Raw genomic sequence first — 27,614 nt, forward strand, 5'->3', positions numbered from 1 at the left:
CCCCTGAAGTTCTTTTATTCTCTTCGAGTCTTGTTCTTGTTTTTGTGTCGCAGCCCCTTCTTCTTCTTCTTCTTGTTTGGGTTTCTGGGGTTTAGGGTTTTAGAGCTTTTACTCTGATTCAGGGTTTAATCTTTGTTCCATAAAGATTCTGTTTTTGTTGTTCAAATCAACTTTCTACCGATGGAAGTACAGCATCTGCTATCTGGGTTTTGCTCAACCCCATTGATTCGAAACCCCAAGACCCAATTCTTTGCGAGATTGCCCAACCCTTGTGCTTCTTTTGCTCAATCCCAGAAATGGGTCTCCTTCAAGGCCTGCCCTTGTAATTCACAGAGGGCGTTATCTAGGAAGGTGGTGGAGTGCAGGAGCAACACAGAGAGAAGTGGGGCCATTGCTTCTGATGATTTGAGGAATGGGATTAGGCGGAAAAAGCTTGCGGTTTTTGTGTCTGGTGGAGGCTCTAATTTTCGGTCCATTCATGAAGCGTGCGTTCGGGGTTTAATTCATGGCGACATTGTTGTTTTGGTTACTAATAAACAAGGTATTGATATTATTGCTTGTTCAACTTTTCTTTCTGGAGGCTGTTTATGATTCTTGAGTGCTTATATATGTTTTTCGATGAGACGTTTTTTGTTTTTGTTTGCTGTATAATGTACATTTTTATTAAGGCTTACTGATATGAATGTGAGCTTAGTGCTGTGTTCATTAGGGAACTGAATGTAGATGTTTTTCCGATGAGAAGTGCTTATACAGTTAAGAGATTCTTAGTGCTGTGTTCTTTAGGGAACTGGCTAGGCTTCTAAGGCTCCAGTATTGATATGTATTTCTAGTACTGGCTCATATACTCCATAACATAGACTATGAATTCATTAGAAACTAACTAATTACTTAATTAGGAATCAGTAAAATTAAAGCAAGCAACGAAAAAGCAACCCAATAAACTAAAAAAAAGGAACAATTACTAGTACAGAACAGTGGTATCCCCAGTTCTATGCGAACTGAAACACTCACTTCCATATTCAAAATTGCTGGAATCTGGGGGAACACGAAATCCAGTTTGAAATAAAGTTTGTACTTTTCTTTATTTCCTGAACTAAGGGCAGGGATATAAACATGATTTCTGTGAAGAAATACAGAAAACACTACAAATCATGGAACAGAACTTAAACATCCAAAAATCTTGATTTATAGCTCAAATTGACTTCTGAAAACTGCACAAAAACCCTCTTTGATATAAAATTACAATATTGTAAATCCTTTTGAAATGCTCTTTGTTTCAAACGAAACTACAACACCCACATTGAAATGAAAAACTAATCAGAACACAAGTTACTTGATTTAATAATTACACAGCAGTTGAAGCTCTGCTGCTGTACATGTTTGAGGTGTTCAGAATTTGCATTACTGTCACAACTTTGTTAAATACTGCTTGAGTAGTCTGGAGCTATGAAATGTATTGCATACACGGTTATGTGATTAGACTATGTTCATTACTGTGTATTGTACCTTATTAAGATTGCAACTTGCCAGGTTGTGGAGGTGCGGACTATGCAAGAGATAAGGGCCTCCCAGTAGTACTGTTTCCGAAAACAAAAAAGGAGCCTGATGGAATATCTCCAATTGACCTTGTTGCTGTCCTTAGGTCAGGCTCTTCTTTCATAAACATTTTGAAGTTGTCTTTGTCAATTTTATCAGTCTCTCAGTGGTAATTTTATAAGTTTAACATTGCTGTATTCTTTGCGTGCCTATTAGAAGCTTTTGCAATTTTTGCCAAGACAGGAGAAATCTGTTAACTCAATCTTGCACTGGGAGTTGGGAATTAGTTGAATCTAATTATCAGTACTTGGAAAAGATCTTGGTGTGTTCTATCTTTACAGTATATTATCAGCTTCTTCACATTTTGTGCAACTTTAAAATACATTCAGTTTTGAATGCTTTTGAAAATCGATATCTTCTTCAATGACTGCAGTTTCAGTGTATATGCTCTTTCAAATGTCCTGTCAAATTAGCCTAGGATATGTCTGCCAATTGAGGTGTGCTATCGTTGCTAGATAATATATGAGCAAGTCTTATATGGGATTGTATTTTTGATTCTTGATCACATTTTGATGGCTTATATAATCAGGAAACTTGAGGTCGATTTTGTTCTTCTGGCTGGTTACCTACAACTTATACCTGTAGAGTTGATACAAGCTTATCCTAGGTCCATAGTGAACATCCACCCTTCACTTCTTCCAGCATTTGGAGGCAAAGGTAACTATGGAATGAGGGTTCACAAAGCAGTCATTGCTTCTGGAGCAAGGTATGCTACTAGATACCAAAATTCAATTGTTTTGAATCAAATTTCACTTTTATGAGTTTCCTAATTATGTTTTTTCATTTTGGTCCAGATACACAGGCCCCACAATTCATTTTGTTGATGAGCATTACGACACTGGACGTATCCTTGCTCAAAGAGTAGTCCCAGTGCTTGCTAATGACACTGCTGAGGAGCTGGCTGCAAGGGTTCTAAGGGAGGTAACGGAATATTATGTTCCACTTACATTTGTAATTTGTTTATTCATATGTTTCACCGCCCAATGTTTTGCTCCTTAATTGAAATTGAGACTTTGATGAGATCAAAGAAAAAGAGATTGAGATATAGCAATAAGATGGTCTACATAAAATGAACAAAATCCTTTCTGGAAGAGCATTTTCCCTCTGTTTCATTTGGATAAGAACCTTCTGGGATGATGGAATAATAACTTTGCTATTCTATGCACGATGCAATAAATTTTTTGACTTTGTTCTGTACTAATGCAGGAGCATCGCTTATATGTGGAGGTGATAACAGCATTATGCGAAGAGCGAGTAGTTTGGAGGGAAGATGGTGTTCCTATCATCCGGAGCAAAGAAAATCCCAACGAGTACAGCTGACAGAGCAACAATCACATAAGGGAAAGGTAGCTAAAAAGAATGCAAAGAGGATTCCATTTTTGATCACTTATCCCAGAGGTGTAGTTGAGCACTACCTGTTTGTCGGTGCCATGTATACCTACAAACACAAAAAGAATGGCGGATAAAAACAAGCTTCATAGTTAAAGAGTAGCAAGAGGTTTTCACTTCATGTATGTAAATGGATTACAAAAAATTGAATGTGTGACCCAATTTTCATGTATTGCATTTCTTTCTCTTCACTGGAACATCTGTGTGACCCAATTCGAAATTAATGTGATGTTCAATTGGAAAGAGCTCTAATGCTTAGGTGTTCACATTCATCTCAATCGATGATGTTCAAACCTTACATGAAAAAAAAAAAAAAAGCTTATTCGTCATAATATTGTAACAAATTACAGAAACTCACACCTTTGGACGGCCTAGATTTCAAAACTGAAACCGGATCCATATTGTCTTCGTCAGAGTGAGAGGAATTGACCATAACACCCCTCCTCCCTTTGGCTAAAGTGAAGTAGCAGCAGCAGCAGCCTCCCTCCTCCCCCCGTGGGCTTTGAGCTTGAATCAATAGAGAACCAGTAGCAGGTGTGATCTCTCTCTCTCTCTGAACTCTCAATCTCATTTTCTCTCAGTAAAGTAAAGATTCATACTTTTCTTCAATCTAGGGTTTTGCTTTGATTTGGGGATAGTTTTTTGTCGCTGAAATTGAATACTTGTGGTTTGTTTATTCACGGATTACTTGCTCTCCATTCATTCAGAGACACAACAACAAGTGGGGAAGTGAGTGATGTTCTCGTCTCTGTCTCGGTTGGTCCCTCGGATGACCAGATGCCATGGCGACCTCACTGCTTTGAGGTCCTTTTCCTTCTCTAGTTTCCCACCCCCACCCCCACCCCCACCAGGCAAGTCATCTACTTTTCTCGATGTCGATAATGATATAATGCTAGTGTTCTTGTGATCATGGTCGTTTTCGACACGATATGATGTTGTTTCTTTTTGTTAGAATAGAGAGTGTAAATGCAAATGGTTACTTTGTGAAACTAGTTTGAAGAGAATAAACAGTGAATGGAGGGAGACCTAAGTTTTAATTCCTGGCTGATAATCGGAATAGTGTGGTGTTTGCAGGTTCGGCAGGGAGTTTTCAGCAGGGTGATAATGCTTCTGAGAATGTTGCAACAGGAAGGGACTTGTATAATGTCTCTGGATTTCGTGGAAGGAATTCCAACTCCATGAACTTTGTGAGGAATGCTATAGACCAGGATGGAAGGGAAAACAGACCCGATCCTCAGTTTCAGTTCCCTATCAGACATATGGAGCAGAATGCTGATGTAGTCCACATAAAGTTGATGCGTAATAATACTTTTGTTACCGTCACTGATTCAAAGGGGAACAAGAAACTTGGGGCTTCAGCTGGATCTGTACCAGAAATGAAAGGAGGAGCAAAATTGTCTCGCTATGCTGCCGAAGCAACTGCAGAATATGTTGGACGCATGTCCAGAAATTTTGGGTTGAAATCAGTTGTGATGAGGGTGAAAGGGTTTACTTATTTCAAGAAGAAAAAGACGGCTATCTTGAGCTGGAAAGACGGCTTTACTAACTCCAGAGTGGGTCAAAATCCAGTTATATATGTTGAAGATACAACCCGAAAGCCCCATAATGGCTGCCGACTCCGGAAGCAGCGTCGTGTTTAGATACGGTATGCTTTCTGTTGACCAAGTTTTACTTGTACTTGGCTATAAGCATCTTATACTGAGATGAGTAAAATCTTGGTGATGGGCAAATAAACTTTTGCTAGAAGACCTTTGGCACTTTTTTTTTCTTTTCACTTCAAAGCTCAAACCCAATCTGATTTTGTAGTCTATTTGAAGATCACTTTAGGCTGTTTCACATATGGTTTTTGTTTTAATGTAGTTGATTGGAATTTTCTGTGATAGTATTGGTGATACAAAGTTTGCCTAATGTGTTTTGTTCTTATATAAGTGGCAGGTTTATCAAGTGTTAAATGCATTTTTACTCACTGCTCTTATGTATTAGCAATTGCCAAAAACTTCATTAAGTTCGCAAGCAAGTTTTGTTTGGATCGTTGTTGCAAAATGGTCATTGCATGTGGGAGGGAACTGGGAAGTAGTGGTGAGATATAAGTTCTCATACTTGTTATAGTTGTGGTTTGTATGTCTTAATTGATTTCAATTCCCTGCTGAAGTTCACAACTAAGACAATACCATGTGACGAATCTACGTATGGTTTATGACCTAGTTATGGAGGACGAGTGTTTATTGGTGGTCGAGTACTTTGTACCCAAAAAAAAAAGAAAAAAGAAAAAAAGAAAAGGGATTGAGTACTTGCATTCTGATTCAGATACATCTCGTTACAAATTGCATAATGTAACGAGAAAGTAAGAAACTAGTCCATGTTTGGGAAACTTGTACAAGAAAGAAATAAACATAATTCAGAAGAATGCACCAAAAAATCTCCCTGGCCTAAAATCTCAAAGACAAAAGTCCTAGTGATGGCTTTCAACTCTGATTAAACTATAAGGTACTCATCATCGAAACCAATCAATCATCGCACTTGGTTTCCTTCTTTACTTAGGTTTCTTAACATGTATGCGTAATTATATGTATTATATAATTGTTTTAGCAGTGAATTTCCTTCTATAATTATACTTGTAGTCTGGCATACCTGAGCAGGTATATATAGGAAGTTACAACACCATACAAACCCTAGCAGCCTCGAGGGCTTTTGACCCAAAAAAAGGTTCTTGGAGGATGGCTAACTGGTCAGATTTATCCCTAGATCTTCTTGTGTCTATTGCCAATCGGATGGATGTAGTAGAGGACTTCATAGCCTTCGGCCTAGTTTGTAAACCGTGGAGATCGGCCGCCGCCAGGGAAAACTTCACCGGTGGATTGACACATCAAGTTCCATGGTTGCTTTTACATCCCACAAAGAACAGTAATGCAGGCAATAGCGTATTTGAGTTTTACAACATGAGGAAAGGTAAGACTCACAAGCTTAGTCTAGCAGAAGAATCTAAAAGAAACGAGGTGCGGTGTTCTTCCCTAGGATGGCTAATTACTCTATCTGAAGATTTTGAAGTTAGTCTGTTGCACCATTAAATCATCGTCCCATCGTTAAGCTGCCAAATTTCCCGATTGAAGACCAGCTTTCTGGTCTGAACAATTTTGCCTTATCATCCAGCCCTTCTTCGACATCGGATTACATAGTCATGGCTATTTACGATATCGGTTGTAGGTTGGCATTTTGTAGACCGGGAGATGATGGATGGACCAAAGTCGCCAGAGAAAAACTGCTTTACTGTTACACCGATGTAACTTATTACAAGGGACAATTCCACGCAGTGGATACTACCGGACGTATTTTTGTTTGTGACATTGGAAAAGCAAAGACAAGGGTGATTATAGATAAGTCGGTTCCTAAGAGAAATAGAGATTGTTTTTATACGTACTATCTCGTTGAATCAAGAGGAGTCTTATTGGCAGTGCAACGAGTTTTCAGGGGAGAACCAGTTGAGTTTAGGGTTTTTGAGGTTCCCTTTAGTAATGGAAACTGGTCGGACTCAGAGGTAACAAACTTAGGGAGCAGAACATTGTTCATAGATCGTACCCGTTTATTTTGTATTGAAGCCTCCACCTCCTCTAGCTGCGAGTAGAATTGCATATACCATTCTTGCGGTGGAATTAAAGAAGGCATAAGTATATTTACTATGGCAGACAATATAATCAAAACAAACATGGGCGGATACTCAGGTTCGCAATTTCCAGATTTATGGATTCAACCAAGTTTATAAATGTGAAAGTTGCTAGCTAGGATATCCATCTCCTTTATTCTATTTCTACTCTATGGAGAATGTTTGTATCTCTATCTTGTTCCATTTTGATATCCTATGATCGATGATAGGAGACATTAGTACACAAGGGTTGATTTTCAAGTGTACTGCTCTGCTTGTTTCATATCAGTGTTGTTCTAAACTTGTCTCAATCTTGTATAGCCTTGCTGTGCGCAATAGATATCTTTTCAATTTGCGGAGAAAGAAAAAGGTCAACTTTCAAGAAGGATCATGATCGTTCAGTTGTCAATGGAATAGATAACGCAGGCCAATTTCTTTGATCTATTTTCTTCATTCCACTTCAATTTTCTTCGGAATGGAATTAGCATACGCCTCATAGTCTCTCTTCTCTGAGGCTATAAGTTCCAATTGCTCCAGCTAGTGATTGTTTTGAAGTACCAGCATTCCTATCTGATTCTCGGACTCTGAGCACCCTTCCACTTGTTCTTAGTCTTTCTCGTCCTTCATTAGAAAAATTTCATCAGCGACTAAAATGCGATTAGCCTGACATATAAGGGATATATTTGGTCAATTTTATGTCTTTTTGATGATCAGTCATGGAGTTAACTTCATATAAGCTTCATTCTCAAATCTACAGATTGCAAACTGTTCGATTCTTCGTGATCAGTTCAGTTATTTATAGTTTTATACTAATACAAATCTTATATATATCATGAACAATAGGGTAGTGTTAATACCATTTTGCTATGTGCAAAATGCAACACCTGTATAGTTGGGTTTCAAACATGACACTGGTTGAATATATTGTATTCCTCCAGTATTGCCCTATCAGCACTTGTTCAACGAACTCAAAATGTTCATCAACTTGAAATGCAACTCCTTTGCACAAATTAGGAGTCCTTGGTTTAAGCTCGATCGTCTGGTTTTGTGGCCAATCAACTCCTGGTATGAGGCTATGAGCTATCAACACCATGGATAGGGACATAGGGTGCTGGCTTTTCCATCTATTTCAATCTTTTTCTTCTTGTCTGCAACCGCTAGTTGATCCCTGAAATGCATGCCCAATTTGGTAGTTCCTACGGTAGGGGATATGCAGACAACTAATGACTAGATGTGCCTGCTGTGCTAGTTTCGTAATGACTGCAATTTCTTCCCCACTGCTAACTAGGGTTTAGTACTACTACCAGTCCATTTGAAGAATAACACGCATTATATCATGGTTAACAAGAATTGATATTCATGGTTGTTTTATTACAAAAGGTTAACCATGGTTGACAGGTTTTAAATCTTGCCATTTTCTGCAAGGATCCTCTCGATCTCTTCTAAAAGGCGCTCTTTTTCGTCTGTTAATTCTTCGTTTTGCTGCTGAAGCTCCTCTATCTGCTTTGTCTGCTCAGAATCCTTCCTGAAACAGTGTAACACTTAGTTGAGCAACACAAATTCAGATTCCATTTAGTTGCATGTTCACTTGCAATCAAAGGCCAAGTTCCAAAAGATTGATATGTCCTTTTACTAAAACAAAAGAGAGTATGTATAAAGGTTCTACTATTAAGTTGTTAGAGAATCGAAGAACAAGGCATAAACATTAAATTGTTATAATCATTTCATACTTTCAAAATGATTTTATATCTGATTAACACACCAACTGGTCATTTATAGTTTAGGAGTAGAGGGGGTTCTCCCAAATGTGCAGATATTGGACCCAGCATCAAAATAACACTGTAAAGCAAACTATCCATAGTTGGATACTTCATAATGTTTTCCTATCATACTTCAGAAACTCATGTATAATGCATTTAGTCGATGAACAGGACACTCTAGTACTCTAGTAAAGAAGTTAACATTACTAGTAAAGAATAGAGATAACTGATACAAAACTTGAAGTGTTTTTAAGTTGTCTCCTCTACTGTACAGTTATTTACACACATTATTATTCATGTCAAATTGTTTGCTTCATTATAGACATTATTGTCGAACAAACACGTTTCTTTCTATTCTTACCTTAGACACCTGATCATCCTAGCTATACGCATGTTCAATAGTAAGACATTGATCCAGTACTACAACCCTCCTCAGAGTTGCTTGAAACTTGGAAACATCAAAAAATGATAATACTAAGTAAATGAAAGTGAACTTTCGTTACCTATTCATGAAGGACAGGTTAAGTTTGAGGGACCGGACTTCCTTTTCAAGATTTTCACACCGCTTCAAGATAGATTGTATATCTGATGGAATTACTGGAGTTGAGTTTCTTTCCTTTGCCTCTGCCATTCTACATCAGCAAGAAACTCAAAATAAATAAACCTTGTCATCTGTAAACTACTTGTAGCATTTTAGAAGTACATGATGCTTCTGTCCATGTTAATTAACCCCTCTACAATATACTATGAGAATCCAAATCAAACAAAGAATTTTTTCCTCTTGGATTCAAATAATTGAATAGAACTTAAACTTAATTGTTATAAAGACAGAAAAGAAGGACAAATGTGGGTAAAGGAGGATATTTTCTCCTGGGAAAGACAACACTCTCCCCAAATTGTAGATATTAGTGTACATACTTGCGTGATCTCTCCACCCTCCGCTTTTTTGTGGCATCCTCCTTATCTCCTGCACAACCCTTTTTACAGTTAGAGAGAATACCAGACTGGCAGCAACCAGATTATACAGTAATGAATCTTCAAAGAATCTCTTCATACAGGGATGGTATGAAGATAAAAAGACTGCAGTGGTAGGTAAAGGTTTCTAAAACACAGACAAAGAAATGTTGGTACTTGAACTCTGAAACTTAAAATGTTGGTAAGTCCACATTGGTAACCTAACTGTTATGTTGTATGCAATAGTACAATCAGGTAAGTCTTAGTGAACCTCACAAATTAAGATCAGTTTTTTGCTTGAATAACCAAGAACTATTCGGTTATTTTTGTGAGGTAGCATCTAATAGAAAAGCAAAGCCAATTTTCATGGTGATGGATTTATTCTAAACGTGATTATTACCTGAAACAGCTGATGTCACAGATCCATATCTCTCTAAGCGTTCCCCCCTCTGTGAAAGGTGACCAAGAAATTGGAACTTAGATAAAATTTCTAATTATTGGCTCCACATTTACATGATTACATGCAATATTCATAATCAAATAGTGGATTTTACCTTTTGATCATCTTTCAAATTGCCAATTATACGTTCTCTGATATCTGCAGTTCCATGAGAAGGGAATTTTATTGCATGAAAGAAACTGCATAATGAATTTAAGAAAAGAGACTGAAAGAAATCTTTCCATGCTGCATCTTTTTTCACATTAAATTAATGAGAAGCTGTCTGCATAGTGGAAACAATAAGACTACAATCCCATAATCTTTAAAAGTACCTCAATGCAATGGTTGACACAATCAAGGTTTTTGGGACCTGCCAATATGCCTACAGATTATAAACTTTGTTTTGGTGGACTTGTTAAGAATGGCATTTGCATCAGAAAACTCTATGAAGGCACAGTTAATTTTTTTACCTAGTTATAAGTTTATAACCATTCTCAGTTTTTCAGATCACCTGTAAAGGTTGAAGTATAAAGGTTTCTCCTTTAGTTCAAGCAAAAGTTTAATAAGTAGGAAATAGTGCTTCAAAAGGACAGTGACAGAATAATTATGACTGGAGTGCATGCATGTCAAGTCCATGTTTATAATCTCACCTTTCGATCTAGAGCCATTTTCTGAGCTCCTATTTCCTGCTCGTTTCAGTGAACTTTCACATATGCTCATAGTTTGACTTGAGTTACTGGGACCATCACATGCATCAATCCCAGATGAAGCTACTGGTGCTGCAGCAGATGATTCACTTTGTGAAGGTTCTTGAGAAGTCCTACTCAATGGCTTTGGGTTTGTGAGATTTATGAAGCCTTCCATCTCAACATCCAGGGATCCTTCAACTTTTTGCATACCCTCATGATCCTTAACTTCGATAGCGGATACTTCCTGAAAATTTCTCACCATATCTTGAAGCTGATTACCTTGCCCTTTATCAAAACCAGTGTTGACTACAGCTTCTTGACTAGGGAAGAGCCTAGTGGAGCTATCATCCTCTGCACCTTTTTCAATCTGGTTGCTAAGCTTTTTGCGCTCTAATGTACCCTTTAGCATGCTCACAACAGATGATACTTTATCCATGTCAACCATTTGAGCGGCATCAAAAGTGGATGAGGATGAATTGGATGGAGAAATGAAGGTTCCCAACTGGTTAGGAACCTCACATATTGAAGGAACATTGAAGCCATTTGAAAATGCAAATTCTTCTTTTACTACATTGTTATAATTCCCTGAAGCATTTTGCAGGCTATCCAGACCTGTCACTAGTTGGGAATTTTGCAAGGCAACATATCTCTTCCTGCATACCATTTATACAATCAGTGAACCTAATCAGATGATGCCACATTCCTGAGTAGAAGAAAATGTGTAACATTAACTAGTGTTCTTGGATTTCTGTGTATATGTTCACAGACAATTTGCATACACAATTTATCAGAAGTAATGAATCGGTATCTCCATGTCTAGAAAAAAAAAAACAAAGAAAACTTTGGCATCTGAAAATAGAGGAAATGATGCACTCTACAACATCAACGGAGGGATGAAGGGCATAAATACTATTAGTCTATACAGGGCTGAATATAAGAGACAATTTAATAGAAGTACAGTGGTTAAACTGATATACCATACCGCAATTCAGAGGAACGGCTTCTTGTCATGGGTTGGGAACTGTGAAACCAGGCCTGAAGTTATAGCAAGTTATTAGATACAGCATGAAGCTTTTCTCACTGAATCATGAGAGGATCAAAGTTAGCATACCTTAGCCAAATATAAGTCACTAGCTTGCATTCCTCTTTCTACACCAAGCCTGATAAAGATATGACCAAACTGAATCAACATAACAAATTCTGACAAAGTATTAATGTTATCATGTGGAAAAAATCTGGTGTAGAATTAATAACATTCTGGAGGGCCATAAAATTCTACACACAAGGAAAATACTATAATTATATGGAAATCTATTGTAAGGAGAAGTGGCCACCTGTTTGAATGTTGATTGAGGTCAGCTGAGTTCTCATCAGGCATGGGGTTATATTGCGGAAATAGAACTTCATTGCTTCTTTTCTTTTGAAGGAGACCAACATGTTGGTGACCAGACAAACTAGCAATTTCGGTGGAAATCCTGTGATGTATAAAGTTGTATGAACTTTCAATAAGCAAACCGCAAGACTATCAAAATGAGGAAGTTTCTGAGAGGAAAAAACACATGAGAAGATTTTGAAATGATAAAGCAGTAAAAAGTTTGAGAGAGAGTGAGAGAGACTAAAGTTAAAACTTAAAAGGTGTAGCAAATACTTATTTATAATTTAGCAGAATCAATGCTACTAATAATGAAGATCTAGTTACCTCCTTGATCGAGTTCGATGTGCAATGCTTGAGGAATTAAAGTTATTGTTCTGCAAAACAGATACAGGTCAATCAATAAGAAGAAGAAAATTCTGAAACGGGTTGAATGGGGCAAGGTGACCAATAAGAGCGAAATATGCAGGAATGAGTTATTTCTTCTGGATAATACTTTGAACTATATTTGATTATCAGATTATTGAGAAATGGAAAACTTTTGCTGCTTTGTGATGCGTGCTTAAAGCCTTAAGTTGAGATCAAAAGACTTCTGTAGCAAGAAACTAATCAGTGGGCTGGAATTTTTCAAATGTTCACTCAGGTTGTAATTTCAGGCTGCAAAACAGATGATCAGTGTTACATCGAGTCACATAGAAGAGATATCTGAAAATTTGGAGTAAATTTTACAAAAGTAGAAAATGTCTCATGAATGGTGCTTGAATGTGGATGACCTGTTCACCTAAAGCTAGATGCTATCAGACCTTCAATGAATATATATATATATATATGATCAAATGTCAGCTACGATTAAAAAGAGAAAAAAATACAAACAAGTCAGTTGCTTGCCTCTCCAGTTGTGAGCCAGCTTTTGAAGAGCTCCTCGCTATCAGCACGAAAATTTTGTGACAAATTCTTGAAGCCAAGCATCTCCATGGTTGGTAGAGGGGTTCCATTTGAGCTCTCCATATAAGATCTCAGGATCAACTCCTCACTAGTATTCCTATAGAAGTCTGACAGCCCCCTTCCTTCCATCTTTCTTTCACTTGTTTTAAACCCCTTCAAGAATTCAAACTCCAATAGATGCTTTCTGGTTTCACAAAAGAATCATTCACTTAGCTTCAATCAACTATACCAACTTTCGCCAGAAACAAACAAAACGCAAGCACCTCAAAAGGGCCAACTATATATACCTGCAAGCTATCTTCAATCACACCATAACAGCTAGAATCAAACTGTTCCAGGCGGGTGATGATCCCTCTATTGCAACCCGGAAAAATCACTTTCGACACAAATTGAGTAGTCGGCAAGAAACTCAGTCTGGAGAACAATTAACATCAGCTGTGTGATCAAACTAGCAATAAGACCAATTTGGGAAGCAATCAAACCTCAAAGCCAACCAGTATGTGACAAAGAAAAGGTCCAAGTGCCAATTAAGATCATATGTCAGAGGGATACAAGTAAATTTTCTTTGTGACATTTCAGGGCTGTGGTCAACAAAACTGAAACTAATATAAAACCTCTGGGAATCAATCACTGAGGGTTGCCTAAAAGATTCCCTATAGCCATGGATTGTCCTTTCCTTCCCATCTTGAGGCATTAAGTCACTTGTTTAACTGGAAGAGTAAGAAAAGGACGAATACAAACCAAATTTACTTTCCAGTAAAACAAATTAAGTGGCTGAAATACATGACCAATAACCTTAATTTTCCTTTTTCTTGGTTTTGATTAAACTAAGCAGAAAAATGTGCAGGTGTGTCCTTAAGTACCTACAGCAAAGAAATGATGACAACAAGGAAAGGGACTTGTGGGTTTGATTTGTATTTTTAAAACTGTAGCCGTTGGGAGGCCGTTGTCATAGTCTTGGGGTGCTATTTTTGTATTTAGACTTCCATTTAAGAAACTATTTAGTTTTTTTTAAGGAAAAAAATAAATAATTATAAAGTTTGCGTGCTGATAACGCAAACGGCACCATTTATTTTTTCCTTCCACCGTAAGCCAAATTTCAAGCCAAATTTAGCTTATAAAACAAGAATATTCAATAGAATATGTTTTTAGCTTACTAAATTCTCTTACCATAAGCTAAATCTTTAACCAAATTAATAGTATTTTGGCCTAAGAAGCACTCCCACCGTAAGCTAAATCCTTATGTAAAGCCATTTCTTTTTATTTTGTCATTTATTTGTTTAATTCAATAATTAATCATATAAAAGATTTTATATAAATATATTCGATATAAGGCTCATATGAAAGATCTCGTCAAAATCGTCGCGATAGTATAAAATTTTGTTAGTAACGAATTTTCAATATAGGGCTCATATGAAAGATCACGTCAAGATCGTCGCGATAGTATAAAATTTTGTTAGTAACGAATTTTCGATATAGGGCTCATATGAAAAATCTCGTCAAGATCGTCGCGATAGTATAAAATTTTGTTAGTAACGAATTTTCAATTTAGATGCTAGTAAAATTAGAAGAACAAAATCTAAAGTTGAATAAAATAATACTTAGCTTTAGCCTACCAACTCCATAAGCCAAATTGTTTTAGCCTACCAACTTCATAAGCTAAATTTAGCTTACAAAGTAGCTCAAGCTAAATTTTTTACCTTGAAAATTGTAATTTCGCTAATTTGGCTTATGGTGGGAGTAACTATAGGCTAAATTTGGTTTTTTAGCCTATGATGGGAGATAGTCTGATAACGCGAACGACATTGTTTCAGTTTCTTATAAATAAATCCAGCCCGTTTAAAACACCATTATCGTTTTTCACCGAGTGGCTAAAGTGAAGAGTATAGCATTATTTGACTCGTTATATGGAACATTGAGACCTATTAACTGGTTATGCGTAACAAAAGACAATCTGCTTCCTTTTGCATGTACTAAAACAGATTGCTTTTGTAAGATAGCAAGGGGCAAACACACAGGATTTGTAGAACACTGGCTTCTCTCTAAAACATACAAATTAAAGAGGACGAGAAAACATGATAAACGTGTAATATTCGGTTAGAGCATCTCTAGCAGCATTGATAAATTTAAAAAAATTAGAGATTTATCAATTTTTAAATGAATCTTTGCTCCAGCAGTATACTTAAGAAGTTGATAAATTTAGAAATTGATAGAGAAAATTGATAAATTTATCAATCTTTGGGAGACAATTAACTAAAACTTAACTAATGTATATAATTTAGCAATACTGCTGGAGCAAAAGTTCAAAAATTGCTATTTTAAATCTAAATGTTGACAATTTTAACAATAAATTTAACTCTATTGCTAGAGATGCTCTTATAATTTCTTTAACATGAATATATAAAAGATGGATTGCCTTGTGTAGGGGTTGATTCATCACAAATGAATATTTCAACCAAAGCATATAATATGTCCTAAAAATCGGTGAAATGATAACAGGAAGATATATACCCTTTTCAAAATGTTATCACAAGTGTTAGAATGTTCGAAAATGCATCTGTGTTCTTAACTTATAGAAACCGGGTTGTATTGGGTTGGCCAAAACCCGACCCGCACCTCGATTAAGAAGGAGAAGCTCCCCAAAACCCTGAGACATAAAAACACTGGTGGTCTCTAAAACAAACAGCGCTGTCTCTTCTCAATGGAACACCCTCCTTCTTCTTCTCCTTGTTCATGTCTGCCCAAACCCAGTGACCTCTCCGACAACCAAGTGAGGTTTCTGAACGAGAAGTTCCAAACCCACCAAGATCTTGTCCACAAAGCTCCTCCTCTTCACACCTCAGTCCGCACCCACTCCTCTCTTTTGGATTCTCATCTTCAACACCTCAAATCCACTCTCTCCCATCTCACTGTTTCATGGATTCGTCGCTCTTTTTCTGCCAAAACCAATCTTCACAATCTCGATATCAGTCTACAGAATCTCAGCCTCGTCACCTCCCAAGGTTCATTCCCCATCTGGGTTTTCCAAAGTTTCAATCTTTGTATTTACTAATTGAAAATTTCAGCTTTTTTTTTGTTTTTGAAACTTGGGTTATTTTTTTTTGTTGGGTTTGGTGGTATTGCAGGTGGGAGTGGTTGGAAAAAGTTGCAGAAGGTTTTGGGGACTGAACTGCCTCAGCTTGCAAAGGAAGTAAAGGGAATAGAGAACATTCGCAGTTATCTTGGTGAGTTAGGAATCTCTACTTCAATTTTAGAGATTTGATGTTTACTCTGGGTATTAACCATTTGGAACATATAATCATTAGCTTATCAGCATTTTGGGAATCATATACTAGCAGTCAATCCAACTACTAATTCTGGATAGTTAACTGAGCAATGCTAGAGAGGAAAATATTGTAGATTAGTAATGGGGCTGGAGTTGTTGTGAAGAACTTTTACTTGTCCTAGCGTCTAATGCTTAGTTCGCAGCTTAACTGCCAGTTTTCTTTGGTGACTGAACAAGAAAAAACTTTACTTTCTTTCCAAAGAAGGAATAAAAGGTTATGAATTATTGTGGAGAATGCAGATTAGCTTAAGCTACTACTTATGTCCTTTTAATTTGCATATAAGTAGAGTTAACCTTATCACCATTATAATCTTCACATATCACAATACCTACATATCATATCATAATACCATTTTGGGAATATATGCATTATATGCATTACAACATGAAAATATGGATATGCATTATATCCATTCTCAATTTCCAATATTTTCTTTTGTATGGTTTTGAACTTTGTGATATATTTCTTCTTCAATGTACATGGCTGCCACATTTGAATGTGTTCTTAGTATAATTTCAGTAGTTTTTAGTAGCTTAGACACATTCTTTTTCCTTTTTATATCTTTATCATTGCTGAGTATATTTCTGTACCTATCAACAATTTGATCTGGCCTCTGGTTTCAGTTTTATTCAGATTGTTTCTGCTCATAATTTGTTTGGGGTCGCCCACTATCTCTCTGTATTTGTCTAAGCTGTACCTGGTCACAAGCTAAACTACCCTCTTAATCTTTCAGAGACTACTCTACAGTTAGAAGCTCTGGTTGGAGATCTAGAAGATGCAGTTTTCTGTTTTGTGAATAGCCATAGTGGAAAAATGTTCTCTGCAATGCTATCAAATTCATCTGTATCTACTTGAACATTTTTTTTCCTTTTCATTTTTTTTGTTCATATTATATATGGATGCATATTTGACTGCACATCAATTGAAATGGGCCAATTAATCATTATTGTCTCTCTGGAATGCAGAACTATGAAACAAAGCAGGAAAAGTTGCTTCAAGCCATAAAAGCTTTGAATGATTTGGAAGTGTTGGTTGGCCTAGTAAAACTCCGACCGCAGTGGCATCATCTTCTGAAATCTGTTGATGCTAGGGTGGACAAAACTTTGGCTATTCTTCGTCCACAAGTCATTGCAGATCACCGAGCACTTCTCGCTTCTGTTGGATGGCCACCAAAACTTTCAGCATTAAAAATAGAAAGTGAGCTCTCAGGCCTTCCGAACCCATTAGTCTTAATGCAAGGAGAAAAAAGGAAGAGTTATTCAGATAGCTTTTTAGCTCTTTGTGCTTTACAGCATATACAAACAAGGAGGGAAAATCGACAACTCAACCTCTCAGGACAAAAGGAGTGCATAATACAGCTTTGGGCCATTGATGAAATGGTGTCTCCTATTGCATCACGCATGGAATACCATTTCTCAAAGTGGGTTGATCAACCTGAGTTCATATTTGAGCTTGCCTACAAAATCACCAGAGATTTTATTGTAGGTGTGGATGATGTCTTGCAGCCTCTAATTGATAGAGCAAGATTGGTAAGCTACAGTGCGAAAGAGGCTTGGGTTTCTTCCATGGTACAATTGCTTTCTGAATTTTTGTCAAAAAGAATATTCTCTTCTCTTGCCAAAAGATACAAGGAGAAACAGATGAAATCTGAAGTTATACTGTCATGGCTTCATCTCATTGACCTTATTGTTTTATTCGATAAACGGATTCAGTCACTTTTAAGTTCTGAAACCAGTCTGTTTTCAACAGATTTAGACAGGGTGGAGAGTCTCTCTGGCAACACTTCAGTTTTGATGATATTTGGTAATAGACCAGATTGGCTCAAGATTTGGGCAAAGATAGAGCTCAAGAATGCTTGCAATAAGCTCAAAACAGATTTGAAAGATGAAAGAGCTTGGACTGTAGATGGCAAAGAGGGAGCTGAGTTGCCCTTTGATACACAACATTTTCTTATTTCTACTAGAGAAGACCATAAAGCCCCGCTAATTGCAGAGTCTGCCCTTAGAATCACATGGGAGATGGTTGAAAGATGCCAGACTATGCCTGTCATTTTACCACGTTTACAGTTCATTAGATTAACTGCTGTCAGATTCCTGTGGTACTTTTTTAAAGTATTGCTTGTACAATGCAAGAGAACTGAAATTACTCCTGACAATCCTGATGATGAGGCCTTAGTTAGAGTATGTGGATCAATTAATGCTGCCAAATACATAGAATTGAGGCTTCGACAGTGGAGTGATGATGTAAACTTTTTGGAGATGAAACTTGCTGAAAATGAACCTAGCATCCGGAGAAAAGATAAGAAGACTGATATTAATTTTTTTGGGGAAGAAATACAAAGCTTGTCTGAGCTCGCCACTAACTGGTTGATGGAGATCATTTCTGTTCTTCTTCATCAGTTTGAAATTCTTTCATGGGAATATGTGCAGAAGATGAAACACTATGATCAACAGCCAGAAGACTTGGCTCCTGTGGAAGCATCAGGAGCTATGGATTTAACTATATCTGTGGATTTTGTTGAACCACTTGATGCTTTGAGATGTCATCTTATTCTTTTGAGAATGACTCTCAATGCCACTGATTTCTTAGATCTGTGGAGAAGTCTAGCTGAGGGGCTTGACCATTTCATATCTCGCAGTAATATCACTTGTGGCATTCATTTTTTTGATAGAGGGATCAATCAGTTTGAAACAGATATGCAAGCTTTGTTCTCAATATTTCAGCCGTTCTGTGTTCGGCCTGAAGCATTTTTCCCTTCTACTATAGAGATTATGAAGGTGTTGAAAATGAAGAAAAGAAAAAGGTGAAGCATTTGCAGGTAGTTTCCAGTTTTTGTGATGGGGAAATGAAAATGGAACAGAATTCTTGCATCTGTCTGGATTGCACAAACTGTGTACAAGCAGACCAAGAACCAAGTGGGAGGGCTATTTGAGGTTAACATGTGACGAGTGTTGGTGGAATCACTAACCATGTATGGGGCTGGTAGTGTTTAAGTGTGACCGTTATAATTCCTTTGGATAGGAAATCAAAGGGACATGTAAGAAAGTTGAGGTTCAACATCTGAAATTCTGAATTAATGAGAATCTGACAGCTTGACAATCCCACTGTGTTCCTCGTTTGAAATGAACTCTGTCTTTTTTTTTTTTACAGGAAATGAACTCTTTGTCTAAAAGTTAATATTATGTAGATTATAGTCTCCAACATGGCCTATTTTATTAAAGTTTTATGTATGCTAAATTGCTTGTTTAGACCTTTTGTTTACTGCTCGAGTGCTCGTTTTGGTTATCTGGCCATTGGCTTTGATTATTACCAAACAGAAAGACTACCAACTGAATGTTTTTGGTTGGGTAAACCTACTTTTAACCAAAATCGATACAAACTGAACTGAAAAATTATCCAAAGTTTGTTACTTACTGATATAAAGTATAAACTACCTATTGGGTAGCGGTGCAAGCTTAAGGGGGAGATGCATCTTCTAGTGGTGGAGGTGAGTCGGGTAACAGCAGCAAGAATGCAAATTACTATGGGGCTTGTTCTGGTTGTTTACCTTGTGCAGCGCCTAGTTCCGGCGTCACAAGCAATGGCGGAGCCAATGTAACACCAGTGGGGGCAAGGGCCCCCAGTAAAATATTGGAATCTGCTGTAATACCTTCTTTGTGCCCCCAGTAAAATATTGGAACATGTCTATACATGATGGCCTATATTATAAGGACTTGGTTCCTGCATACAATTAAAAAGCTAAACGTTGATCCTCACCACTTGTTACTCTTCTTATCTTCATAACATGATCATATATATGATATATATCTCATTAGCTCAACAAATACAATTCTCTATCCTCTCCTTCTGCTCAATGTATATCTTTCTTTCCGAAATTCTATGCATTTTCCTATATTCATGTAAAATTTAGTTTTTTCTTTTTTAATGACTAAAGACTAGATCGATCTTGTGTTTGATCTTACACATAGATCATGGATACAAGTACGTCTTCTATTTTGAATAATTTTTCTTCTATTTTTACCCTAATATTCTTTAGTTTTATAACTTTTCCATACCTTCTCATAAGTTTTTTTTAGAAGTGTTTTTTTTTTTATCGAGTGAACAAATTGCAGAAGTAGATGGCTTTTATACATAAAAGAGCCTAAGATATAGATGATCGGGAAAGAAAGATTAATGTGAGACCATGAGAGAGTAAGTGAAATTTTTTTTTGCCCCCATTCATATATATTCCTGCCTCCGCCACTGGTCACAAGGGATATTATAGTCCTCTGTATGTGGGATTGCAAAGAGGCTACGGAGGTGTGCAAACTCACTTCTCTAGAAACTCACTTTCTAGCTAAGGTTCGCAAGTCTGGAAGAAATGAAGTTTCTAAGAAATTATTTTATCATGTAGCTATGATGGCTAGTGATGATGAGCTGGAATGGTTCAGTGTAGACTTTGTAGTGTCTTCGAATCTATGGCAGATGCGCGATGATAGAAATCATGCTGATTAGTGGTTTAATGCACAAGAGTTGATTGAGAAAGCAAATGGCTTGTGAATGTCTCTTGAGTTCTTGATGAAGGTCGTAAACTAGTACAGTACGTAGTTCTCAAACTTGTAGTTGGTTTCATGCGCCTAGAGTTTGTGAAAAACCTGCTGGTTGTGTGAGAGTATGCGAAACACTTCCCAATTTAGATTTTGATTGGGTTTAGTGAGGTCACTACATAGTCATTGATAGAGTTTTGACAAGTTGAATGAAACTTTCATTCCATTAAAACTGAAGTCCTGATGAATTTAAAAAAAAAAAAAAAACTGAAGTACCTCATCATTAGCTATAGTTTCAATACTATACTATCAGCTGAAGTCCTCATATCATTAGCTATAGTTTCAATACAATACTATCAACATCACTGCTGCTACTAGATTAGACCCCATCGATCCCCGACCCAAATGAAAGGGAAAAGATAAACCTGGGGGATGATGTGGTTAATCGGCCATCTTTCTGTTTATTCTAAACATGACATGAGATTACTGTAACTGTTGTTCTATTCCGGGTAAGTTGCCTATACAATTTATGTTCGAGCTCAAACATATTCTACTCAATTGTATATCAGTACAGGGAATGAATGATACATATACTTGCAGGCTTGCAGCAGCTCTGAATTTGCAGATTTGAGGACCAAGGGGGGCAAAAAGGGATTAGCACTTGTTGGATAGAGTGCTACCTGCCTCACTCCTTAAGAAGGGTGAGAATCTCGGGCAGGCCAAGCCTTTTCCCATACTCAATAGTCAACCAACCCATAAAAGAGATGTATGCCACGAGAAAACAAGTGCGCCTGAAGAGGACCGCAGAGACCGACTGTGTAAGCATTCTTCTAGCAGAGATTTGAGGCAATTGGGATTTCAAGAGCTGCATGAGTCTAATGAAGGTAATCGAGATCATTGCAGTTGAAAAACCAGTAACAACTCCAACCATGGTTTCCCACCTCCAAAACATGGCTGGTTCCTGGCTTAGAAACCAGGACTGTAAGATCTTTGTCAACCTGACAAATAAGACACCAGAAATATATATATATATCACCAAGTAAGAATGCAATAAAAGATCCCAGATCCATGAAACATACTGAGCCAGTACTATAACAAAAATTGGCCTCTTTGACAAAAGCCAGATAAAAGGGGGGAAGGGTGTGGAGGCTTAGTCACTTGTCAAAAGCCACATCTGTGAACGTTGAACTTCCAGCCACTTATTCTCAGTACATGGTAGTTATTTACAAGATGACTAGCATCTAGTCATCATAAATAGGATTAAATGATAGATTTACATATTATTTTTTCTGTTTTTTTGTAGTTGAAAGGATTATTTTTTCTGTTTAACGCTAGCAGAATGAATGAAATAATATTATCACTACAAGACTTCAAATTTTATGGTGTGGAATATATGGAAGTGTTGAACTAGTTCTAAATACTTCCAACTAGACAATGCCTACAGATTACGCAACAATGATCTAAATAAAGCTCAGAAAATGGAACTCCACCAGCCTGCTTGTAAGTACTATAGTGAGTATAGTCCATTATCTTTGTAATTAGTTATAAGCTATGTGTAAGTAGCTCCACACATCCCAAGTTAGTTCTACTTTACTATATACTGGGACTGTGTACAAGCTCTAAAAGTAGAAACATGATAAGATACTAGTTTATGAAAGATTTGATGAATTGGGAGTAGTTCTAACGAGGACCACTAAGTTAAGGACTAGTTAAGGACTTCTTCGTTTCATCCATTTTTCGATCGCATATTCACATCTCAACCGTCTAGTTTGTAGATATATATGAGTGATCATCTCTACAAATTTTCATCCAAATTGAAAATCGTTAAGACATTCATAAATATGATTTACCAATTATAAACTTGAACGGCTCTTGTTTGACAGATTTGGATTGTCCATTGATTTGATTTAGTTCGATCCCTTAATGATCACCAATTTTGCTGAAAATTTGTAGAAGTGATCTACTTATATAGACCTAAAATTTGAACGATTGAGATGGAAAAATGTAATTGAAAAGTGGGTGTAATAAACGATTAATGAGAAAGTCTTCAACTAGTCCTTAACTTAGTGGTCCTCATTAGAACCCCTCCCTTGATGAATTTATGTGCTCTTATCTGTTAAAGAGGAGTTCAGAGGTACAATAAATGAACTGTTATGCTAAGAAATTAAACCTATGGCTAAACTTATGCAATCACATTAGAGATTGCCATCTAGTAAACTAGGTTGACTATGGAGGTATATTGAGGTGGTTTAACAGATTACACCAAAGACAGACATCTGCTGGAAAAAAGGAGGTTGACTTTACGCTTGAATAATAATTAATAGATTCATATCCTTCCTGTATTTTATGACAAATAAAGATCCCTTACTAACAAACAGAACGATTCACAACCAAGACAATAATTCTACCAAATCTAAGTCAAAGCAAAGAATAGCCTCGAATAGTAATCTCAGAATTCTGAGGAGACCAACAAGCAGAAATAAACCCTATTCCATAGTTGATCCACATCCACACCCCTAGCTTCTGCAAAGGATCTTTTGTTCCTCTCCATTCAAACCACCCACAAAAACAGCCAGCAAAGCATCTCCCTCCAAAAAAACATGTATCTACCACACACTAAGACCTTGCATAAGCCCAGATAATTCCAGTTCATATTTAACTCCCTATATAATTTCGAAAAACAGAGAAACAGAACATTGAAGCAACATATGCTTCAAACCTCAGCTGCTCTTTTACATATATGTGGTGAAACAATATCACACTTGTGTGGTGAAGACATCAAGAAGGCTGTCTCATAAGTACCATATTACAAACTTTCATTCAATGAGAAACAACCAAGCTAAAACTCATACATTAGGAGCTAATTCACCCTTTCATACCGCATGACAATGACCAAATGAGGAAAGAGAAGAGTTGTTCAGTAATTTTTCGAGTAACGTTGACATGGGAAAGCTCCAGAGGCCTCCAGTTCCATAATGTTCTAACTAGCCCAGCCTCAAATTTTCTATACAGGCCAATATGTTGGTTAACTGTCCCACCAATTGATGATCTAAATCTCTTGAAACCTAAATTCTTAAGACAAAGAATAAGAATAATTGCAGATAAAAATGCAATAGTGTTATGGTCAATGGATAATCTGTATAAGGGAGGGAAGAAACTGCATAAGTTATTTCCCCAACCCAGCCTTTCACCCTTAAACAATTTGTCACAATGTTGGAATCCCATCGAATCTCATGCAAGCCATACTCGCTCCTAATGACAGCAACCCTAACAGATTCTCTATTGTAAAAGATACAATAGCTACTTCCTATGCAAAGCCTCACTCTTCCGTGCCACCTATGCCAGTCATATGCCCCTTCATCCTTTGCTTGTGCCACCAATCCCCACTTGACCAATGATCTTTTTTCTTCCAGCACACCTTCCCACAGAAATATCCTCATTAAAATTTCAATCCTTTTAGCCACTTTAGAAATCCGAAAACTTGAGAGTGAATTGGCTTTACTCCAGCCTTGGAATCTCCTCTCTACTTTTTTGACAACTGGATACCCAAGTGGCAACCGTGAACTGTAATTGTTGCCAACTCTTCTGCTGTTAATTCCTGAATCGAGCATTCAGCTTTATTTATCTCCAACCCAGAAATCAAGCTGAACCCCTCTAAAACCCTAAATAATCAACTTTGGCCCTCTTTGAAAGGAGAAAAGATTGTTCCGCAATGTATGCGTTACATAACTACCAAGCTCCTCGTACAATTCCTTCACAATTTCCACCAATCTACTGAATTCATTCGCCTCATCCAATTCCTCCAAACAACCCCAAGTCCTTTCTCTCCAAAAACAAAGTGAAAAAAAATGACCTATGGACCTAAGTTTTCTTCCTTATCCTAATCAAAACATAACATAATTGATTAATATCTCCTCAAGTTCATTCATGACTGCAGTGTTATGAAAATAAATTTCTCAACCCTGGACATTTACGCAAAACATATAACCTTGCTTATGACTCTTTCTTCTTCTTTTTTTAAACTAGGGTATCCGGATCTTTGACCTGACTAATCCCTAGCCCGTCTGACCCCCAAAACATTTGGGAAACTGGAAACACTAGCAATTGCTAGGTGGGTTTAGGGTTGAATGCCAGACCACTTGGGAGCAAACCAACTAACCAAGTGTCTAATGTATCTAAACAGAGTATCCTCTAGTGCTCTATGAGATTTCATGACGAAATCTAAAACTGACACTTTGCACCTCACCTAATCTATGCAATCAACTAACATTTATCATGAAAAAACAGAACTTAATAAAACACAATATAAAGTCAGTTTGCTCACAGGATGAAATATCTTCTTATCATTTCAAATGTAGACGGATCTTTAGCTTGGCAACTGAAGAAACCATCCTCATATAAGCTTACTTGAGAAACACCATACGTGTACCAGCAGTCATATGTCTTATTGACCTGACCAAACAAAGGTGAGAAAGTTAAAAATTAATATATAAAAAAGAAAATAAACAAGTCTAAATGTCTACTGAGAACTCAAGGACAAGGATATAGAAGAAATTCAACTACAGATATCAGCAACATCATATTAAGCTGGACTATACTATGATACAAAATTCTAACAAATTGCAACACTAATTTCAACTTTCAACCCTACCTTGAATTTGTCTTTAGTCAACCATGCAGCACCAAAATTAGGTCTGCAATTAAGAGGAAGAGCCTCACTTGGAGCCTCAGCTAGTGCAACACGAGTTTGACCAGAAGACAGATCTTGGTACTCCACCTGCAATCACGAAAAGAAGAAATTACACTTGAATTAACAGAAACTATGCAAAGCACATAATTTACTATATCAATTTCCAATACAAGTAGTAGAAATCTTTCAACATCTCTTTTGGTTGACAAATGAACTGAATCTTCCTCAATCCTGAAGTAAAACCTAATAATAATACTCTTAACAAAAGGATATCACGCTCATAACTAATGCTCGGCATATCTCAAAAGAAAGAAACTCCAATCTTCAATTAAGAATCATTACACGTGAACTTAGTCTGAGCCTTGCTAATCTTGATGTCTACAGCTTCATAAAAAGGTTAAGAACACGTGATTCCGGCTATAAACAGAAAAATATAAGGAAAACCCTCGATCAGTAAGTCAATTAAGTTTGGTTAGCTTCATGGATACTTTAGAACCACACTAGGATACAGGACAATCAAATTTAGTGAAAACAAAAGCTCCACATGTAAAGACTGAAGCATTTGCATACAATTATCACGAACCATGCTTAAAAGAGTATATAGCAGAAGTTCTGTAACCTTAAAAACAGAAGCCCAATAGTAATCGTAACGACATCGAAACCTTCTCCCTTCTAAAGGATAAAACACATTCTTGGCCTTGTAATTCAACAACCCCAGCTCGCAAACCTTGGCTGACTTAAGATCAACACCTGCAAAAGAAAAAGAAAAAAAAAAAGCAAACAGGCTAAGAACATTGTCCGCACATTACTTCATTAGATGATCCAACACTTAGCCTTATATCATGTTAATTTCGATTGCAAAAACCCTAGCCAAATTTGAAATGAGAGAAGACGATGAAAGCTTACTGCTGGAGACGATCCGGCACTGAGAGGAAACCGAAATGGGGCCGGGAACCGAGGAATTGGAGACGAAGACTGTGACTGAGATGAGCAAAAGTGAGAGCGAAGAGAAAGCGACGATAGGGAAAAGGAGAGCGAGAGACCACCGCAGGATTAGGTAGCCCTTCTGAGACAAATCCATTCAGGTTTGTATGGGTAGAGAATCAATTCGATTTATTGGGGTTTTTAGTGAAAGGCTCCGTCACCGGAACCATTTATCCGGTGATCGGAGCGCCTAGAGAAAACGGGGGCAGAGAGAAATGAGCAAATGGTGTGTTTTGGTTTTTTTGGGACTTGGGGATTTTAGGTCTTTTTGTTTTTGATTTTTGGATTTCTTTTTCCCTCTTATTTTGATCAATTCCTCAAATCATTATTTTTTCGATACAATGTTGACTTGATAAGAATACCATTTAGACCCTCTCCGACCTTTGGTCTAAAACTTATAATAGATTCTCCAACAGCTTTTTTTAGAAACCAAAATTTCTAACAAAAAATTATTTTAACTTTTAACTCCAACAGTTTTCTTATTTTAAAGATTTTAGCATTTATTACTACAATTAAATATTCTACTTCATTTTTAATTAAGGACATCTTAGATTCGAGAGACCTTATCACTAAGGGCATGAGATGGATTGTTGGTAATGGTAAAGATATTAAGTTTTGGACTTTTAATTGGGTGTATGATTTTCCTTTGGTGAATCTTATTCCTGTTTCTAGCAGGTCATCTATCAATTTAGATGAAACTGTGCATGACTATATTTCCAACTATTACTGGAATATTGATAAATTAAATGCTGTTTTAGACTCGCATATAGTCAATGTGATTTTGGGAATTCCCCTCCCTTCGATCGAAGCAAGTGATGAGTTTGTTTGGGGCCCTGCCTCTACTGGTATTTTTTCTATCAAGTCTGCAACTTGGGTGTAGTGTGATAATTACTCTCCCCATTCGAATTCTAAAATCATGAATGCCATCTGGAAGTTGAATATCCCTCCCAGAGCAAAAATCTTTGCTTGGCTTCTGGCCAGAGGGAGGCTGAAAACAAGGGCTAGATTAGCTCGTTATTCAAACACTATTAGCTCTTCTTGTACTCTCTGTAGCAATGGGGAGGAGGATTTAAACCACCTCTTCTTCTCCTGCCCCTTTGCTGTGAGTATTTGGAATATGGCTGGTACTAATGCTCTTGACTATTCATCTTTTTATGACTGGTTTCTTTCCTGATTCAGGAAGGAAAAAGACAAAGAAACAGCTGAAAAATGCATTCTCCTTTGCTGGAAATTATGGGAGGCTCGAAACAATTATATCTTTAGAGGATGCACGCCCAACCCCAACTTTGTGGTGCATGCTGCTG

The 27,614-nt window shown here is 37.1% G+C and overlaps 5 protein-coding genes across 5 annotated transcripts; 3 read left to right on the plus strand and 2 right to left on the minus strand.

Moving 5' to 3' along the window:
- The first annotated feature begins 44 nt into the window (after positions 1-44).
- Positions 45-3,223, plus strand: LOC101301298 (phosphoribosylglycinamide formyltransferase, chloroplastic-like). The gene is made up of 5 exons (XM_004300090.1): positions 45-541; positions 1,531-1,642; positions 2,126-2,302; positions 2,391-2,517; positions 2,803-3,223. The coding sequence occupies exons 1-5, from the start codon at positions 181-183 to the stop codon at positions 2,914-2,916; spliced, it is 891 nt and encodes a 296-aa protein (XP_004300138.1). The 5' UTR covers positions 45-180; the 3' UTR covers positions 2,917-3,223.
- A 126-nt stretch (positions 3,224-3,349) lies between these two features.
- LOC101301873 (30S ribosomal protein S11-like) lies at positions 3,350-5,241 on the plus strand. Its single transcript, XM_004300092.1, has 3 exons — positions 3,350-3,519; positions 3,693-3,836; positions 4,060-5,241. Exons 2-3 carry the CDS (start codon positions 3,722-3,724, stop codon positions 4,623-4,625), a joined length of 681 nt encoding a protein of 226 aa, XP_004300140.1. The 5' UTR covers positions 3,350-3,519; positions 3,693-3,721; the 3' UTR covers positions 4,626-5,241.
- Positions 5,242-7,567: 2,326 nt separating this feature from the next.
- Positions 7,568-13,236, minus strand: LOC101301010. Its single transcript, XM_004300089.1, has 12 exons — positions 13,072-13,236; positions 12,728-12,968; positions 12,167-12,216; positions 11,802-11,942; positions 11,579-11,627; positions 11,450-11,502; positions 10,429-11,120; positions 9,894-9,937; positions 9,740-9,788; positions 9,304-9,352; positions 8,889-9,017; positions 7,568-8,150 (listed from the first exon to the last, which is right to left on the minus strand). The coding sequence occupies exons 2-12, from the start codon at positions 12,911-12,913 to the stop codon at positions 8,027-8,029; spliced, it is 1,566 nt and encodes a 521-aa protein (XP_004300137.1). The 5' UTR covers positions 12,914-12,968; positions 13,072-13,236; the 3' UTR covers positions 7,568-8,026.
- Positions 13,237-15,485: 2,249 nt separating this feature from the next.
- Positions 15,486-18,917, plus strand: LOC101309645. Its single transcript, XM_004301587.1, has 4 exons — positions 15,486-15,786; positions 15,910-16,008; positions 16,844-16,953; positions 17,076-18,917. The coding sequence occupies exons 1-4, from the start codon at positions 15,486-15,488 to the stop codon at positions 18,915-18,917; spliced, it is 2,352 nt and encodes a 783-aa protein (XP_004301635.1).
- Positions 18,918-20,911: 1,994 nt separating this feature from the next.
- Positions 20,912-26,542, minus strand: LOC101302166. The gene is made up of 5 exons (XM_004300093.1): positions 26,233-26,542; positions 25,946-26,076; positions 25,288-25,413; positions 24,961-25,088; positions 20,912-21,634 (listed from the first exon to the last, which is right to left on the minus strand). Exons 1-5 carry the CDS (start codon positions 26,405-26,407, stop codon positions 21,322-21,324), a joined length of 873 nt encoding a protein of 290 aa, XP_004300141.1. The 5' UTR covers positions 26,408-26,542; the 3' UTR covers positions 20,912-21,321.
- Positions 26,543-27,614: the final 1,072 nt, after the last annotated feature.

The sequence above is a fragment of the Fragaria vesca genome, linkage group LG5 (genome assembly GCF_000184155.1).
Source record: "Fragaria vesca subsp. vesca linkage group LG5, FraVesHawaii_1.0, whole genome shotgun sequence".
NCBI classification, from domain to species: domain Eukaryota; kingdom Viridiplantae; phylum Streptophyta; class Magnoliopsida; order Rosales; family Rosaceae; genus Fragaria; species Fragaria vesca.